The sequence below is a fragment of the Parasteatoda tepidariorum genome, chromosome 5, assembly GCF_982258835.1.
Source record: "Parasteatoda tepidariorum strain Cologne lab strain chromosome 5, Ptep-v5.0, whole genome shotgun sequence".
NCBI lineage: Eukaryota > Metazoa > Arthropoda > Arachnida > Araneae > Theridiidae > Parasteatoda > Parasteatoda tepidariorum.
Genome location: NC_141759.1, coordinates 8,080,999 through 8,099,058, shown reverse-complemented (window position 1 = coordinate 8,099,058; position 18,060 = coordinate 8,080,999). Strand labels below are relative to the sequence as shown.

General features: G+C 31.1%; 1 protein-coding gene across 1 annotated transcript in view; it reads right to left on the bottom strand.

Moving 5' to 3' along the window:
* The window catches only part of LOC107442534 (uncharacterized), a 95,008-nt gene that overhangs the window by 4,924 nt on the left and 72,024 nt on the right, over window positions 1-18,060 (bottom strand). Inside the window, exons 17-19 of the mRNA XM_087163387.1 lie at window positions 12,472-12,527; window positions 10,001-10,094; window positions 7,787-7,857 (exon numbers count right to left, since the gene is read on the bottom strand). Of these exons, the coding sequence (XP_087019513.1) occupies window positions 7,787-7,857; window positions 10,001-10,094; window positions 12,472-12,527 (221 nt within the window). The remainder of the gene's footprint in view (window positions 1-7,786; window positions 7,858-10,000; window positions 10,095-12,471; window positions 12,528-18,060) is intronic.

Below are 18,060 nucleotides of genomic sequence, written 5' to 3'. Positions count from 1 at the left end.
TTCAATCAGCATGTGTATACAACAGAGCAATAAATAATACCCAAAGAAAAAGAAATATTACTACAATAAAGGATGAAACAGACTTTTCAAGTAATAAACGTCCGAAACGAGAAAAAATTTTTGATAAAGAAATTATAATTAACTCAAAAGAAGGACAAACAGCATCAAATGAATTGGATTCGAATAAAAAAAAATATTATTTTTGATAACGTGGATAATGATAACACGAATAAGCAAGAAGTTTTACCTAAAGCGTGTCATAATACAGAAAATTATGAGTTATATAATTTGAATAAAGAGAAAACTGCAAAAACAAGTACGACCTGGGAAGCTTTTGATGATAATTTTGGCTATCTGTCCGCAGAAGAGAATTGGAGAAACAAAAATAAGACAAATGAAATCAATAAACTAGAAAAATTATTGGATACTTATTGCGAAAAAACCGTTTTAGAAAAATGTGGCCATTCCAATAATACGAATGCAGATGAAGAAAACTTAAAAATTTCACTAAAGCAAAATAATAAAAAAAGAGGGAAATACCTAACACCTTGTCCAGAAATATCTTTCATACATAATCGACCCATCAGAAAAAAACAAAATTCTATTATAAGGAATGGTAACATTCAGTCTGCTGTATATATTGGGACAAGATTAATGGAAATTCGAAATACATGTGCATTTGATTCCATAGTGGAAATAATGTCTACAGCTTACATGGATAACAGGCATTATTTTTTAAAATTAAATGATATCAATAATGATGAACAAATATTTTCATTCATAAAAAATTATGCAACAGCTGGTTTTACAAGAAATTTCTACAAAGATAGAGCTCTAATTTTAATGAATATAATAAATAGCGATAACTGCAGTATTTTAAACTGCGCAATTAATATTGGATCAATTATAAATCAGTTGTTTAAAGTAACTCCATCAGCAATCGAAACTGGCATGTGTCCTCACTGTGGAATTTTGAAGAAAGATTATACTTTGATTGAAATTCCTTATGATGAAATTATTGAGCTATGTTTGAAGAGTACATTGAAACCTTTGTGGAACAATATTTCTTGGATAAAAAACTGAAATGTCAGAAATTGTTCAACAGTTTCGCCAACATCACAATGAACAGACGGTACTTCAAGATATACCAGAAAAAATATTGATTCAGAAACAGCAGTATATATTAGCTGGATTCGTACAGTATATGGGACCAATCGAACACAATTCAATAGGACATTATATTTCCTTTTGCAGACGAATACGGAATTCCTGGGAAATACGAGATGATATGCTAGGTGAACGTAAACTTTTAAATGATTCATTAAATAAAAAAATTAATCCACATATTTTGGTCTATACAAATTATGAAGATTAGTCGAATTAATCTTTTTAAATACTGTTCGAATTTTTCATAAGTAGTTGTTTAATGTAGTGCACAGAAAGAAAACATATTTTCTTAATAGCTAATGATCATTTGATCGGATTTTCAATTTGATCATAAGATCAAAAGATTTCAAGGTGTTCGCTTTCTTAACAATTGAAAATTATTTAAATTGTAAAATACGAAAAAGAAAGTTTTGATATTAAATTATAAATATTAAAATATTTGTCTTTTCTGAAACTTAAATTTCAATGGGTCTACGAGACTTCGAATTGTTCAATTGTTAAAATAGTAATGAAATGATTCATGAAAGAATACCTTTTGAAAAATGTGTTAATACACGATTGGATTTACTTCTATTTTATGTTTTTTTTAGTGCTTTTAACAATCTGTCTTTATCTCATTTCATTTGTACATACTTTACATATGTTCTTACTTGTATTAGAGTAATTATTTAACACATTTATTTGGTTACAACATTGTGAAAAAAATACCTTTCTATTTGTAATTGCTAAAATTCTAATAATGATTAAGACCCGATTGTAAATAGTATTGGTAAGTTTTGTGCAGTTTGTTTGAAATTGTTTTCTCCATTGTTTTTGCATAAATTAAAGTTATGTCAGTTTGAGAATGTAATTTAATATAGTGATAAGATATGTGTTTCTATTTTGTATATAATTATTTCTATATTTTACAAAAATCAATGTTTTTAAAAATAAAATGCCTAAATGCTAATGAAGAACTCTTAGCTACTCTTAGATTTGAGAATTTAATTTAATATAGTGATAAGATATGTGTTTCTATTTTGTATATAATTATTTCTATATTTTACAAAAATCAATGTTTTTTAAAATAAAATGCCTAAATGCTATAATGAAGAATTCTTAGCTACTCTTAGATTTGAGAATTTAATTTAATATAGTGATAAGATATGTGTTTCTATTTTGTATATAATTATTTCTATATTTTACAAAAATCAATGTTTTTTAAAATAAAATGCCTAAATGCTAATGAAGAATTCTTAGATAGTAAAGCTAAATAATACTTGTTACTGTATGCTAATTTAATATATAACTAATTTTATGTACCATGGCTAGAGAAGAATAACTATTTACTATCTATATATATATAATATTGATGAGAGCTAATACACTACTGGAGAAAAAGGTGTTATGGTTGATTTCTAAAATAACTTTATTGCTATGAAACTATTTCTACTCTTTTATAGAGGAAATATGTTAAATTTTATATATCATTATTGAGAAAAATGTTTTTAAACAGTATAACTACTTAATAATTGTTTTAGAAATGTTTTAGATTTACTACATCTTATTAAACTTTTATTTTTCTACTTGTAAAACAATTTTAAAATAACACTGCAGAAAATAAAGATACGATTAATGTGAACAAAACTAATACATATAGTTTTTAGCATTCCTCGTTTTTATGGATTATAATCATTGCATTTGAAGTACATAGTCATTTTGGAATTTATTTTTAAAATTTTTATATTGCAAGAAAAAGTTTTTGATCATTACTACGTTTAGATGTCAGCTATAATTAAAATATATTATATTGATATCGCTAAAAGAAAGACTGAAATAAGAATTGTCGGAAAAACTTCAAGGTCGTCATTTGTAGTCAAAAATGTTGTGCAGTTGAACGAGTTGAACGAGTGCAGTTGAAATTTGTTATTTTCCTGAATTTTGAGGACTAACTTCACGCCAGTTTTATCTTTAGGAATATGTCCAAAATAAGGGTGGTCAAAAAAAATTAAAGGGTGGTCATTTGTGGTCAAACGAGTACAATATAAAAATTGGATTTTTATATATTTTTCGAAAAAATGCGAAGTTAGCCCCCGAATTTAATTTTTGGGATTGTGTCCAAAATAAGGGTGGTCAAAAAAAATTAAAGGGTGGTCATTTGTGGTCAAAAAGTGGTCAAACGAATACAATATAAAAATTTGATTTTTATTTATTTTCATGAAAATGCGAAGTTAGCCCCCGAATTTAATTTTTAGGAATATGTCCAAAATAAGGGTGGTCAAAAAAAATTAAAGGGTGGTCATTTGTGGTCAAAAGGTGGTCAAACAAAAACAATACAAAAATTGGATTTTTATCTATTTTTTGAAAAAATGCGAAGTTAGCCTCCGAATTTAATTTTTGGGATTGTGTCCAAAATAAGGGAGGTCAAAAAAAATTAAAGGGTGGTCATTTGTGGTCAAACAAAAACAATATAAAAATTGGATTTTTATCAATTTTTTGAAAAAATGCGAAGTTAGCCACCGAATTTAATTTTTAAGATTATGTCCAAAATAAGGGTGGTCAAAAAAAATTAAAGGGTGGTCATTTGTGGTCAAAAAGTGGTCAAACGAATACAATATAAAAATTGGATTTTTATATATTTTTCGAAAAAATGCGAAGTTAGCCTCCGAATTTAATTTTTAGGATTATGTCCAAAATAAGGGTGGTCAAAAAAATTTAAAGGGTGGTCATTTGTGGTCAAAAAGTGGTCAAACGAATACAATATAAAAATTGGATTTTTATATATTTTTCGAAAAAATGCGAAGTTAGCCTCCGAATTTAATTTTTGGGATTGTGTCCAAAATAAGGGTGGTCAAAAAAAATTAAAGGATGGTCATTTGTGGTCAAAAAGTGGTCAAACGAATACAATATAAAAATTTGATTTTTATTCATTTGGCGTGAAAATGCGAAGTTAGCCCCCGAATTTAATTTTCAGGATTATGTCCAAAATAAGGGTGGTCAAAAAAAATTAAGGGGTGGTCATTTGTGGTCAAACGAATACAATACAGAAATTGGATTTTTAAAGATTTTTCGAAAAAATGCGAAGTTAGCCTCCGAATTTAATTTTTGGGATTGTGTCCAAAATAAGGGTGGTCAAAAAAAATTAAAGGGTGGTCATTTGTGGTCAAAAAGTGGTCAAACGAATACAATATAAAAATTTTATTTTTACTCATTTGGCGTGAAAATGCGAAGTTAGCCCCCGAATTTAATTTTCAGGATTATGTCCAAAATAAGGGGGGTCAAAAAAATTTAAAGGGTGGTCATTTGTGGTCAAAAAGTGGTCAAACGAATACAATATAAAAATTGGATTTTTATATATTTTTCGAAAAAATGCGAAGTTAGCCTCCGAATTTAATTCTTGGGATTGTGTCCAAAATAAGGGTGGTCAAAAAAAATTAAAGGGTGGTCATTTGTGGTCAAAAAGTGGTCAAACGAATACAATATAAAAATTTGATTTTTATTCATTTGGCGTGAAAATGCGAAGTTAGCCCCCGAATTTAATTTTCAGGATTATGTCCAAAATAAGGGTGGTCAAAAAAATTTAAAGGGTGGTCATTTGTGGTCAAAAAATGGTCAAACGAATGCAGTTTGAATTTTTTATTTTCCTCATTTTCGGGGGCTATCTTCGCATAGCTTTGAGTCTGACTTGATTCAACCACGAGGTACCTTTAGATCAGTGATTCTCAACCTTTTTTTTGTTGCGGCACACTTTTAACGATTTCGAAATTTGACGGCACAAAATGAAAAAAATTAGATTAAAAGTTGTTCGATTAACTATTTTACACTGTGTTAAATAGCTTGTGATAATAATTTTGAATGTGAAATAAAATAATATGTACTACAAAAGCACATTTATTAAGGGATTAATTATTTCTTTCGGCTAATTTTTTATCAGTTAGTAACAGTTATTTAGTTTTTTGCAAGTTATTAATTGTTAGCTTGTTTTCTATAGTTATTAACTGTTAGTTTTTTTTTACATTAACTGCTATTTTTTGTGATTTCTTGTTAGCTAGGTTTTTTGCTAATTATTAATTGTTAGCTTAATTTTTGTTAGTTATCCTTTTTTAATTTGTTTTTTAATACATTTGTTTTTTAGTTATCCTTTGTTAATTTGTTTTTTAATTGCCTAACTTACTCTAATGATTAGCTCTTATACCATTTTTTAAAATTGTGTGTCATGTACAATTTAAATACTTCCATCTTATTTTAAGATTGTCAGAGACAAGACAATCGCCGACAAAGATGTTCATGTGGTTAAAGCGTGAAAAAATTATAAAAAGTATATATATACACTTTTCCTTAATTTAAACTTTACTCATAATAAAAAAAGCATTATAATTTTTATTGTATCATTTCTAATATTTGGCGGCACATTTTAAGAATTTGGCGGCATGCAAAAGCGCCGCGGCACAGTGGTTGAGAATCACTGCTTTAGATAGATGAAGGTTGGCATGATCGATAACTCCGGCCTGCACATTGGTGACCTCCGGACGAGATTTGATCACACAGTAACGCCCACGTCACAATATCTTGACAGTAACGCCCATTTCATACTTGGCGTTAGTTCACCTGCTACTTGTAACTGCGACATAATCCACCTCTTCACGCTGTTGCTGCTCAGTTTCAATCATACAGAACGTTTACACTCGACTGCTAAAGGCAACAGAGGAGCGAACCACGACCGTGAAGTTAATACTTCTCTCACTTTCAGCACTAAAAAAAATTAACCCGGTCTTTCCCAAGTACAGCAACTATGTCTGTTCAACGAGAACTGATAGTGAAAGTAAATGAAGCGGCGTGCTATTTGGTGCAATACAGTTGTCTACTTGCCGCCGGGATAATGGCAAATAGCGCCTATCAGTCAAGCGAAAACTCTAATTTTTAAGAGGGTTGTTTGTTTCGTCGTGGTGTCTTTTTGCAGGTGTTTCATGAGCAATATGTAAAATAAAGTGATGGATTTAAGTCCTCCTAAAAAACGGCAGAAGAAATCTTACATAAGTAAAGCTGAGAAGGAAATAATATTGAACATTTATAAAACAGAAGAGCATTCAAAACCAGATGTTCCAATCATTGATGTGGCTGACCATGCGGCTTCTGCAGCGGGAGTTAGCACAGCTTCTGTTTTCAGAATTATTAAAGAATATAAAAGGGATAGTATATTACATTCACCGAAGAGGACTAAATCTCGTAAAAGTTTTTTGGATGACATTGACGATTTCGACAAAAATGCTGTAAGAAGAAAAGTTCATGATTTTTTCCGCCGTAACAATAAACAAAGTTCTCAAAGCTGTGAACAATGATTCTGATTTACCAAACTTTAAAAGAACGACATTTTATTCCCTGTTTAAAAAATTAGGCTTCAAACAACAAAAACGAGGACGGAACAGCTCACTCATTGAAAAAGATGAAATAATTTTGTGGAGGCGAAGATATTTAAGAACAATTAACAAAATGAGACAAGAAGGAAGAAAAATTTATTATATGGATGAGACATGGTTGAATGCTGGACATATGCAAGACAAAGTGTGGAATTATACGTCCGTTATCTCGTCAAAACAGGCATTTTCATCTGGTCTTTCTACAGGATTAAAATCGCCTTCTGGCAAAGGTGAGAGACTTATAATTACGCACATTGGTAGCAACGCAGGCTTTTTAAAAGAGGGACTTCCACTTTTTAAATCGAACAAAAACAAGGATTTCTATAAGGATATGAATGCAGCGTGTTTGGAAGAATGGTTCGAGAAAATTCTACCCTATTCGGCTCTAGAAATAGAACCGAACTCTGTCGTTGTGACGGACAATGCACCATATCACTCTCGTAAAGAAGAAAAATTCCTAACACATCATAGACAAAGCAAGTAATTAAAGACTGGCTGAAATCTAAAAACATTGTTAGTGATGAAGAAGGTATGCTAAAAACAGAACTACTGTATTTAGTGAAGGCTCATAAGCACAGATTTGACAAATTCGCGGTGGATGAACTTGCTAGACGTAATAATAAATATAATGGTTTTAAGACTTTCCTCCATCACGCTGAATTAAAAACTGTCTCAATTGATGTTTGTCGTCGGATTGATTTTCATATCCTGCCTATGCACGTGTTTCAGGACGTCACAAAATACTTTTCCTTCTTCAGTATTCATATTTATATTGAAATCACCGTTAAGCCAGTAATCATACGTTAATAATAAAAAGAATATAAAAATACTTTAAATTATTATTATGTAAATACATTAAAATTTCCTACTAGTGAAAATGAAGAAAAAAACAGCTGCTTAGTCGCCATAGCAACACATGCAATGACGACGCATGCGCACTGTTTACTATTACTCTTGAATACAGTTGAAAAGTCAGTGAACGCCATCAATTCCAAACCAAGACCCATTTGGCCAATGGGTAATAACCATTTCTGATATGAGAATAATTAAGTGGCTCATTAAATTTTTTCGTATTATTTTTCTTCTCTTGAAAACAAATTTCTTGCTTTTTAATAACATTTTTCTTCTCATCCCTAGGTTAGTAACAGGCTGGTATAGATATTTTAAGTATACATTATATTAAGCTTTAGATATTTCTAAAAACAACATAACTATTTACTTACTAAAACCTTCTAGTTCAACTGTTGAACTGGCATCATTTATGTTACTTGTCATATAAGATCTCTTCTTCAGTCTAAACAGTAAAAATAATGTGAATTATAAATGTTTTATTTTAAACAACGAACATATGAATCGAAAAAAATTTTGTTAATAAGGGTTTCCCGATTTTCAATTTAAATCAATACTATGATATCTAAGAGGTGTAGAATTCTCAAAAAAAAAAAAAAAAAAAAAAAAAAACGGACCACCCTGAGTAATTTTAGATCTAATGATCGGATCATCACACTTCAGGAATCAATCTTGACGGTTTGAGGGGTCATCGAATATGCTAATTAAGTAGTGCAGATGATATTTTGAATTCTGAAATAAGACCTTAAAACGTAAATTCTCTGGATAAACATACCCTTTAATAACTGTGTCTCGAATTTCTGACCCCCCCCCCATATATAGGGGTAGCCGCAATCTTGGAAATGTGGTCCAGATAGTTTGGTCAGGAGAGTGGTTCAAAATTTGGACACATTAATGTGAATTTTACTTTTCGCGAATTTTGCCATAGCTCGAGAACTTTTGAAGCAAATTGAAAAATATTTGCACACAATTATAAAATTAGTTTACCCAAAGATAAAAAATAAGATTAGTTTACTCACGCAAAATAATAAATTTCAGTATATATTTATTATTTTGTATTATTTTATTTAAAAATAGCCGGAAATTTTTTTAATAGTTAGGAATACAATTTTCACGTCATTTTAAAGTATCTAATTTTACATGACAAAATAAAAAAAAACTTGAGAGAAATCAGTCGAATAGTTTCTCAAAAATCCGATTTCAAATATACGACTTTTTTTTTTTTTTTTTTTGTTCCATATTTTTGGAAAGTAGAGAAAGTTAGGTGATGCATTTTTCGTGAAACGCATTCTGCATCAAGAATTGTGGAAATCTAATATTAAATTTTAATTTAAATATTAAATTTACAAGAACTTAATTTCTAACTAGAAGCCGCAAAGGTGTAATTTTTTTTGGTTTTTTTTTTGCCATCTCTTATGTTGTTATAGAAGATACATGGGAGTTTCGAGGGATGGGAAGCTTGCAAATGGCTCACAATTATTTTAAATATTTATGGTATTGCTACATTCAATGCCTGGATAATTTTCAAGAAATCTTTCGTCACCCTAACTGTGCTTTGTGAATCATTTTTGTGCGAGTTAGGAATCAGTACTTTGAGCATTTGATAGGCCGTAATTCTCATATTCCAGTTTATAAGATAAAACATATATTTTAACATCCCAAGAGGCAGAATAAAACTACTGCTATCTATGAGAGATGCTAAAAATCAATTTGTCGATGTTTTGCTGACACCTTCACGGCACACGAATTTACTATATATGATGTATAATACAGGGTTGACTTATGGGTGTGGCAAAAGTCAATTTTGGCCATAGATGGCGCTTCTATAAAACAAGAAAAATTGCACCCTTAATGGCTTATGACAACAACAACAATGTCTAACTAATAATGGAGCTTCCTCATTTTATATCTTTTTATATACTAATGCATATAATTTTTTTCGCATCATTTGTTTATTTACGTATTACTTGCAGTCCTGAGCAAGAATAATCTGTAATAAAATATTACGCTATATTGTCTTATTTTTATTAAGTTCATAAGAAATATCAAGTCTCTAAAAAACCTTATATATTGTAATTTTAACAGTATTCATTAATTAAAAAATCATTAACTTTGGAATGAGCAGTTCCCTATAAGGATCAAATTAACCCTTTTTGGCGGTTTTAGGTAAATCTAAAATGCGGCGACTCTTGTGTTAAACTCTAATCTACAATTCGAATTTAAAGTAGGATATATTTGTTTCGCTTATATTATTAGGCATATTCATTCATTTTTTATTGGTATTTAAGATATACGTTTAAAAAAAAGATTTACTGGAGGTGATGATGAAATTCTACCCAACTGTAAAATAATTAGTATAGGGAACATTTGACAATAGTTTTTAACCTTAAAAAAGATCAGTGTAAGGAAACCGATACTTTCTCTAAGTTTTCCTACCTGCAAATGAAATAATACAATACCCCATAGGGAAAACCTCCCGGATTTGAAGAATACGTATTTTGCATGATCTCAGATGCAAATTTTTTTAATGCTTGGTTTGAATGCGTGCGCAAATGAAAATGTGCTAAAAAAAGTTGTTTAATACTTACGCTCGGTACTTATGAACCATTAAAACTGAAAACAAAATCGAGGGAATCCCCATTATTGATATAATTATGAGAGCAGTGCGCATAGCCGTAGCACCTATAAAAGCAATTCACTGAATTACCTATAAAAGTATATGAATATTTCTAAGATTTTTTTCTGACAGTTATAAGTTACGCAAGGATTAGGGTAAAATTATTATCAAAATAAAATTAATTTTCATCAAAAAGAAGGAATTATTTTTAAAAAGTTGTGTTTAATAAATAGCAATTTGTTGTAATAAAAACAACTATAAAAATCTCTTAATACCACAAACTACGTTTTTTTAACCTTTAAAAGAGGAAGACAAAAGTACTTAACACTGCCCCAGTATAACATATTAATTCCTTCATGACTTGTGACCACAATACAAATAGTATAGACGAATCTCTTGGTGGCGATTAATATTTAAGGGAAGAAAAAAAAAACTGCCGAAATGTGACGAATCAAAGAGAGAGATCTTGACAATCGCAAATAATTAATGATTTTTAAGCAAAATGACTGGTTTTTGAACATCAAATTTGATTTCAATTCGACAGATATGGCTAAAAATCAGGCATTCCGACTTTATTAGTGGCAAACGCTTTTGGGGGTTCTTCGTTTATATAAGCTCAGGCAACGTGTGCAAATGTATCTCAATACTTGATCCAGGATTTCCCTTGTCTTCTGGATTGGGTTCAAAATTACGAGGGTATATGTATATATATATATAAAATCCGGTAGAGTTGGCAGGCATGAACTTTGCCCATATCATTTTATCTTAGATAGCAAACTGATATTTTTAACCTTGTCATACATTGTTTAACACATTGCAATCGCTCAAAAAGCAATAGCAAAACGGCGTTGTTTCCGTTAATTTTTTAAAAGAAATTATCCATTAGTGATTACCACAAACATAAGTGATTCAGTATATATGTAATCAGTACTTCAATCTTTCGTCATAGTTTTTTTTCTTCCTAAATCGAGGTTGTTGATATTGTGACAAGATTGCTCGACTTGAATGAAAACTTTCCAATCACTCTCAGCTGTAATACATTTTTTGAAAAAAGTTGCCCTCATGCAATGGGTTAAAACAGGTATATTTGTACTTCGGAAAAGACACCTAACTTGTTTTAATGAACAGTATAAGACTTTTACTATCAATTATTAACATTGATAACAATACATACTACTGTTTCTTGTTATTAACAGTGCTCTCAAAGGTCCCCAAACATCTTCAAGTTGTAGCAAACTACACATCAGAGCAATTAAAAGTTTTTCAAAATTTTTAACTACTTGAATTTAGATAACATAGGTCCGAATAGCCTGGTTGGTAGGGCACTGGGCACATGCTCAAGAGGTCGTGGTTTCAATCCCCGCAAGCCGAAGTTTCCCCTTGTAGTAAATAGTTACTGATGCACGTTAAATCTGTCGAGTCACAAAGTCATCCATGATCCTATAACAAATCATACCTCTGAGGGTACTGATTCAGGAATATCCTTATCTTCTGGATTGGTTCAAAATTACAAGGCTACGGAGTTGAACATTAGTAGTATTAAACCCAAAATTAGGTCGGCTGTTCAACGACGGTTATAAATAAATTAAAATTTAGATAATATTACTATAGATTCAATAAGCTTTCGAATTTTTGCGATGATCAAGAAATATTTAATGATCAACTATTAAAGGAACGAAATATACAGGGTGTTCCAAAATTTTCTTTACAACTTCAAAAATTCGTAACTTCGAAAATAAACAAGATATTTATATTCTGTCTTTTGCATGCATTACTGCAACTAATAAAGTTTTGCTTAGTACACTTCAACATGCACACCATTGGTGGCCCTAAGCACTTCCAGTCTGTAATCAATTTCAAGCCAGGTGATGTAAAAATAATTTTGGAACACCCTGTATTTTATGGTGTAAATTTTGCAACCTTTCTAAAAGTTTTGGTGGAACTTGGGTTACTTATATTAAGAATAATTGATTATAAGTTTTGGTATTTTAATCGTTCCAGAATCAAGTTAGAAAGTAATGGTTTCGCTACCAAATTTTTACTTTTCGGGATTACTAACATTCCTGTTAATAATATATTTCATGTGAATCGGTAGCTCGTCTGTTACATTATAGTTATATAATACGTATTTTTTTTAATTTACTGTATGCGACTTTATTATTTTAAATGCTACTGTATTTAGTAGAGATAATAGTATTTCTGACTGTTTCATGAATTTTAGTGTAATTTGAAAGCAAGCAATAAAAATTGAATTCAATTTAAAGGAAATATTATACCAATGCTAAATTTACAAAGAAAAAATATAGATTTCTAACTTTTTCTTAAAATTAAAATTCAGCAATAATAATGAATTTTTTAGGTTATCTAAAATTTGTGTAATCAAATAATTGATAAACTAAATTAACAAGTAAAATTAAACATATAAATAAAAAAATATTTTACCTTCCACAAGAGCATCTTGTATTTCACAATTAAATCCACTATAGCCTTTTTCACATCTAGAAATATAAAATTAAATTTAACAAGTTTAATGATTCCTTAACCCTTTCGCGCCGACTGTCACAAATACGTGACAGCATAAAACCGTATCAATCAGGGTAAAAATGCAAAACTGGTAATCAAAGTATTTCTTTAGCAGTTTATTTGTGGGCGGAGTTATAATTGTTTGATTTATTTCATTCACCAATACTTTGTTCAAAATAAAACTATTTAGTTATACTTTGAATTAACATTGATTATATATATGATTAAACTAACAATAATTAGTGTAAAAGCAAAGTAAGTCTGTCAAATTAGTAACGACTACATTTAAGTTACCGTTTTTTATTTAATTACAACTTGATTCTGATTTTGTACGAATGCTTTTCTGAATCAACCGTCCCCAAGGGGTTAAATAGATATCAGCATTATGACTCAAAACATTTATATTAAACTTGATCAAAATGAGCAGTTCTAAATCCGCAGTTATTATTGCATGAATCCATACATCTGTTTAAGTAAAGCTGTAAGTTAATGAGGAAAGCACACCGTCTAACTTTGAGAGCTGAAGGGCTGCCTACTTTTGACTCTTTTCGCAAAATTTTATTCTAGTGGTACTTAAGTTTATGTTTTAATGTATTATTTTTTATTCTTTTGGACTTATTTTCCACACCACTACAGTTAAATGATTCAAACGCTTCTATCCAACGCCAGTTCTTCCCACTTCTTACGTGGTAAAGCTTTTAAATCTTGACCAAATTAGCCAAAATTCTGAAACCTTCAGTTTTTAAGTGTCTACCACTCTATGCAACATTTTACAAAAAGCGTAGTAGTTGGCAGGCCTGCCAATAGCCATGAACAAAGAGTGAATCGAATAGGATTAAAAATCATTTGCATACTTTCACTCTTTCCGAGAACCGATTTTTCAAGTGGTAGCAAAACAATTATTGAAAAACAATCTCACACAAATATGTATTTATATTTTGACCAGGAAAAAATTCGTTATCGTAAAGACTATTACGCTAATATATATATTTGTGGTATTTTTTTATGCAGCGAAGGTTAAACTCATTTATATTTATCACAATTTAAAAAGCTTAATGGAATAGCATGAGTTTTGCTACCACTTTAAATATTGGATAATTTTGGATAATTGGATAATTTTGCAAACATTTTGAGAGACTCAGCCTACTGTGTATTTTTGGTAAAAATCTAGAACGTATACTGTATAACAGAATAAAGCCTTTTCTAGGCTGTCTGCCTAATGAGCAGTACGGTTTCAGAAAAAACTTAGATACCACCAAACAACTCCTTCGAATCACTGACTTCATTGGTAAGGGCCTGCACAACAAACAGACAACTGCATTTCTCATGCTTGACATCAGCAAAGCATTCGATCGAGTTTGGCATGCTGGTATCGTGTACAAACTAATTAATTTAAACTTTCCCTATGGCATTGTAAAAATAATACATAACTACTTATCAAACCGTACTTTTAATATTAAACTAAATAGTGTTGTTTCATCCAAGAGAAAAATAAATGCGGGTGTTCCCCAAGGGAGCATTCTAAGACCGATACTGTTCATTATTTATACCCACGATTTCCCCATATTTCACGACGACCACAACAGTATCACGGCGTTTTACGCTGACGATACTGGAATCTTGCAGAAATCTCTCAAACCAGATAATGCACTTCAAAAACTACAGAACAAGTTATATGATGTGGAAGACTGGTGCCTAAATTGGAAGTTCAAACTAAATGCTAGTAAATCGCAACTTTTAATAATACAAAAGAATAGAAAGTCCTACTCTAATAAATACCAAGTAGTTCTCTTTAACAACACTATACCCATAGTTGATAAAGCTATATATTTAGGCTTAACCATTAATAAAAAACTGACCTGGTCTGACCATGTAAATAACATTAAAAATAAAGTATATGCAGCAACCAACAAACTTCAAACACTTTTTCATAACCGACACCTTAGTTTAAAACTGAAAAAACTCCTATATACCTTGATGATACGTCCTATTATGACGTACGCCTCAGCTGCCTGGTGTAACGCCTCCGAAAAAGACCTCAAAAAACTTATCGTACTCCAAAACAACATCTTGAGAAAACTCACGAGAGCCAGATGGTTTATCCGCAACAATGCCATTCATAGAGATCTTAATATTGACAGCTTTGACCATCATTTCAACAAATTAAATAGAAACTTCTTTATTAAAGCCGCCACCTGCAATACCGCAAATTTTAATGATATTTTCGACTGCATAAATCTCAAAGAGGATGCAAAAATTCGACCCATTGCACACTTTTACACTTCTGATATCATACTAACATTTAACAACACAAACACTCACTGACGGCCGGGTCTCTACTTAACAGGGCCACATTTGCTTACACATATACACACATCCTCACAATCCTTTAACTCGCCCCCTCTTGTATGTATTTCCAAACTGTAAATATTCATTAGTGTTCATTTTCCCATTGTACTTTAATTTTACCTTTTTCATGTACATTTTTATTACTTATAATATTGTCATTGCCAAATAATGGCAAAGTGCCATTTTTCTTTTCTCAAGAACTCCATTTGCTCCCCAAACTTTAATTTTGTCATGTATGTCTCTAAGTTAACTTCAAGATGAATGGGAAAAGGGCCGTAAGGCCTCAGACGCCCAGTTCTACTACAACGAAAGAACGAATTTTGAGAGACTCAACAAAGTTTTAATGTAACAAAGAGGCGCATCAGATAAGCCTTTGAATTATTTATAAGTAGTGGTGAGTAAAAACCTATCAATCGAATTTTCTAACCCAAAATTATAATACTACAGCTCGAAGATATTTATCCACTATCCGGAGCAAGTTGGGATCTCTGTAAATAAGAAAATAAAATCTTCTGGGGAAATCGGAAGTGTATAGGCAGTTTTTCATTTGTTGGGAAACTAATAAACAGCTTTTGCATGGCAGCCAAATAGTACGCTTTTTGCAAAGAACTAAAGCTTAAAGAATTTTAGGTAACTCTGCCAGCATATTAAAAGCCTTTAAACATTAAGTTGTAACCCATACCTGCCAACTTTTATTCCCTTCCATTATCATTTTCCCCAGTGGTATTAAAATGGAATTAAAACTTCAATTTTAAGCAAACAAATACGTTGTATATGAGCAAATTTAAGTTTACAACCATGACTGGATCATGTAATTTGGCAAGGTATCTGCCCGCGCAAGCGGGCACCAGACCTCTGATCTGTGTTATGCCCTAGGGCGACTGAAACTAATGGCATTGGAAAGACAACCATGATAGTAACGCATATTAATATATGTGCTTAATTTTTGTAAGAATAGTGGGGATCAAAATCATTTAAAAATTAAGTTTATAAAAGAAAAAATAGTATGTATTTATTACCACTTTAAATATGAAAACAAAATCTTCCGGAAAATCCGGAAGAGTTGGCAGGCATGGTAACCATGTTTGAAAGCCCCATATATAGCAAGACGGAAAAGTGCAAAAACTGGTACGAAAGACATTTCATTTTAGCATTTTTTTCGAGAAAAATAAAATATTTGTAACTATCAAGATTTCGTTAATTAGTTTAGCATAGATAAGACACTGTTAATTTTCCAATGATAAATTAGATATTGTTGAATAGTTTTTAAAAGAACAAGTTAACTCCTCCCGAAAACTAGTCATAACTGAAATGGTTTTACTACCAGCCTTTCCTCTTTTCCGTCTCGCCTTCACCGCTTCACCGCCTTCACCGCTGGTTGAAACAAAGTGGCTTTTTATATAAACTTTCGAATCATTTACAAAGACTGGTGTGAAAAATAACTTTATATCAAATTTAAAAATGAAAGAATAATACAATAAAGCATAAATTTGGCTACCACTAGAAGAAATTTTTCAAAGAGCGTTGAGAGTTAGTAGGCCTGGCTTTTTGACTTGTCTAGTGTAATCACGTAGTACCTGATAGCGTCAGCGGGCTCTGCAATCTTCCAACTATTGTTGGCCTCACCATTTATATACAAGGCTAATAAATGATAAGTAGGGGTGATCAAAATTCTTCTAATTCTCATTTATTTAAATTAAATTTGCCAACTTTGCTATCACTTAGAAAACTATTTTATGAGGCTACGGAAATTTCGAAATTGCCGGTGTGTATGAAAAAGCATTTAGAAATTTATTTTACGCCGCTTCTCTTTATTGTAGAGTAAAACGAAATATTATAGACAGGCAAACTTGCTTCGGACAAGGGATAAATATTTTGCTTAAATCCGAGGTGTGTCTCTTCCCTGGTCTTCATGATCACTAAAACTTTTCTAGTTTTTCTCTTAGATACTTTAGAATGACGCGAAAAATTGTATACCTAACTATTAAAAACATTTTCGACTATTTTTAAATAAAATAATACAAAATAATAAATATATACTGAAATTTATTATTTTGCGTGGGTAAACTAATTTTATATTTTATCTTTGGGTAAACTAATTTTATAATTGTGTGCAAATATTTTTCAATTTGCTCCGATTTGTTTTTATTGGGCCACTTAAAAGCCTCATCTATGAAATTCCTGAGGACTCTGACATCGACATTTATTTTATATTACGACCGTCGTTGAACAGCTGACCGAAATTTTGGTTTACAACTACCAATGTTCAACTCCGTAACCTTGTAATTTGGAACCCAATGCAAAAGACAAGGAAACTCTTGAAGCAAATATTTGGAGAAATTTGCCTTCGTAGAGGACTTTTTGAGGGAACTAACCCGCATTTGAGATACATAGTGAGGGAAGCCACAAAAACCTCCCACGGTTAGCCTTGCAACAAAGGGACTCTAACCCATGATTCACCTACCATTGAGGACAATTTTCGTCATCACTATGGTCGGTGCGAATATTGTGCTGTTGTCGTATCAACCAGCCATCGCTGAGATAATCGAACCCGGTCACCTCATTGGGAGACGAGCACTCTACAACCTGATCCACCACGGCTCCCGACATTGATATTTGTTGTTGCTGCTGGAAACGTACAAGGCATGGTTCAGTTTAGTTTTTGCCGTTCTAAGAGGCAGTGATGTCAAATTTACATTACGCTTTTTTGTCACTATTTTTAATATTTTCGGATTTGATTTTATGTGTTTTTGTCTCATTCTTTTTTACATTTAAAATCTTTTTAAATTTTCTGAACGTTAGCGTGGCATTTACGGACACAAATTGCATTCTCATCCACCCCCTCTAATCCCTTTTCAATTTTGGCAAGACAATTTCTAATCGCCCTGTTTAATTTATCTAAATACTGTTGAAAAATAGGGGCCAGCTTACTAAGTATAAGATATTGAAGACATCTATTACTACTCACGAATTCACCTCATGGAAAACTGTACAACTATATTTATTGAATATAAATCTTTAAATATAAAGTAAGAAAAACTACATTCAATTAAACTAAACATAACTCTTTGACATCACATAACTCTTTCTAAACATAACATAAGAGAAGAGAAGAAACATCCTCTATCCAAAGCAAAGATAAAACTGACTAAAAACAGA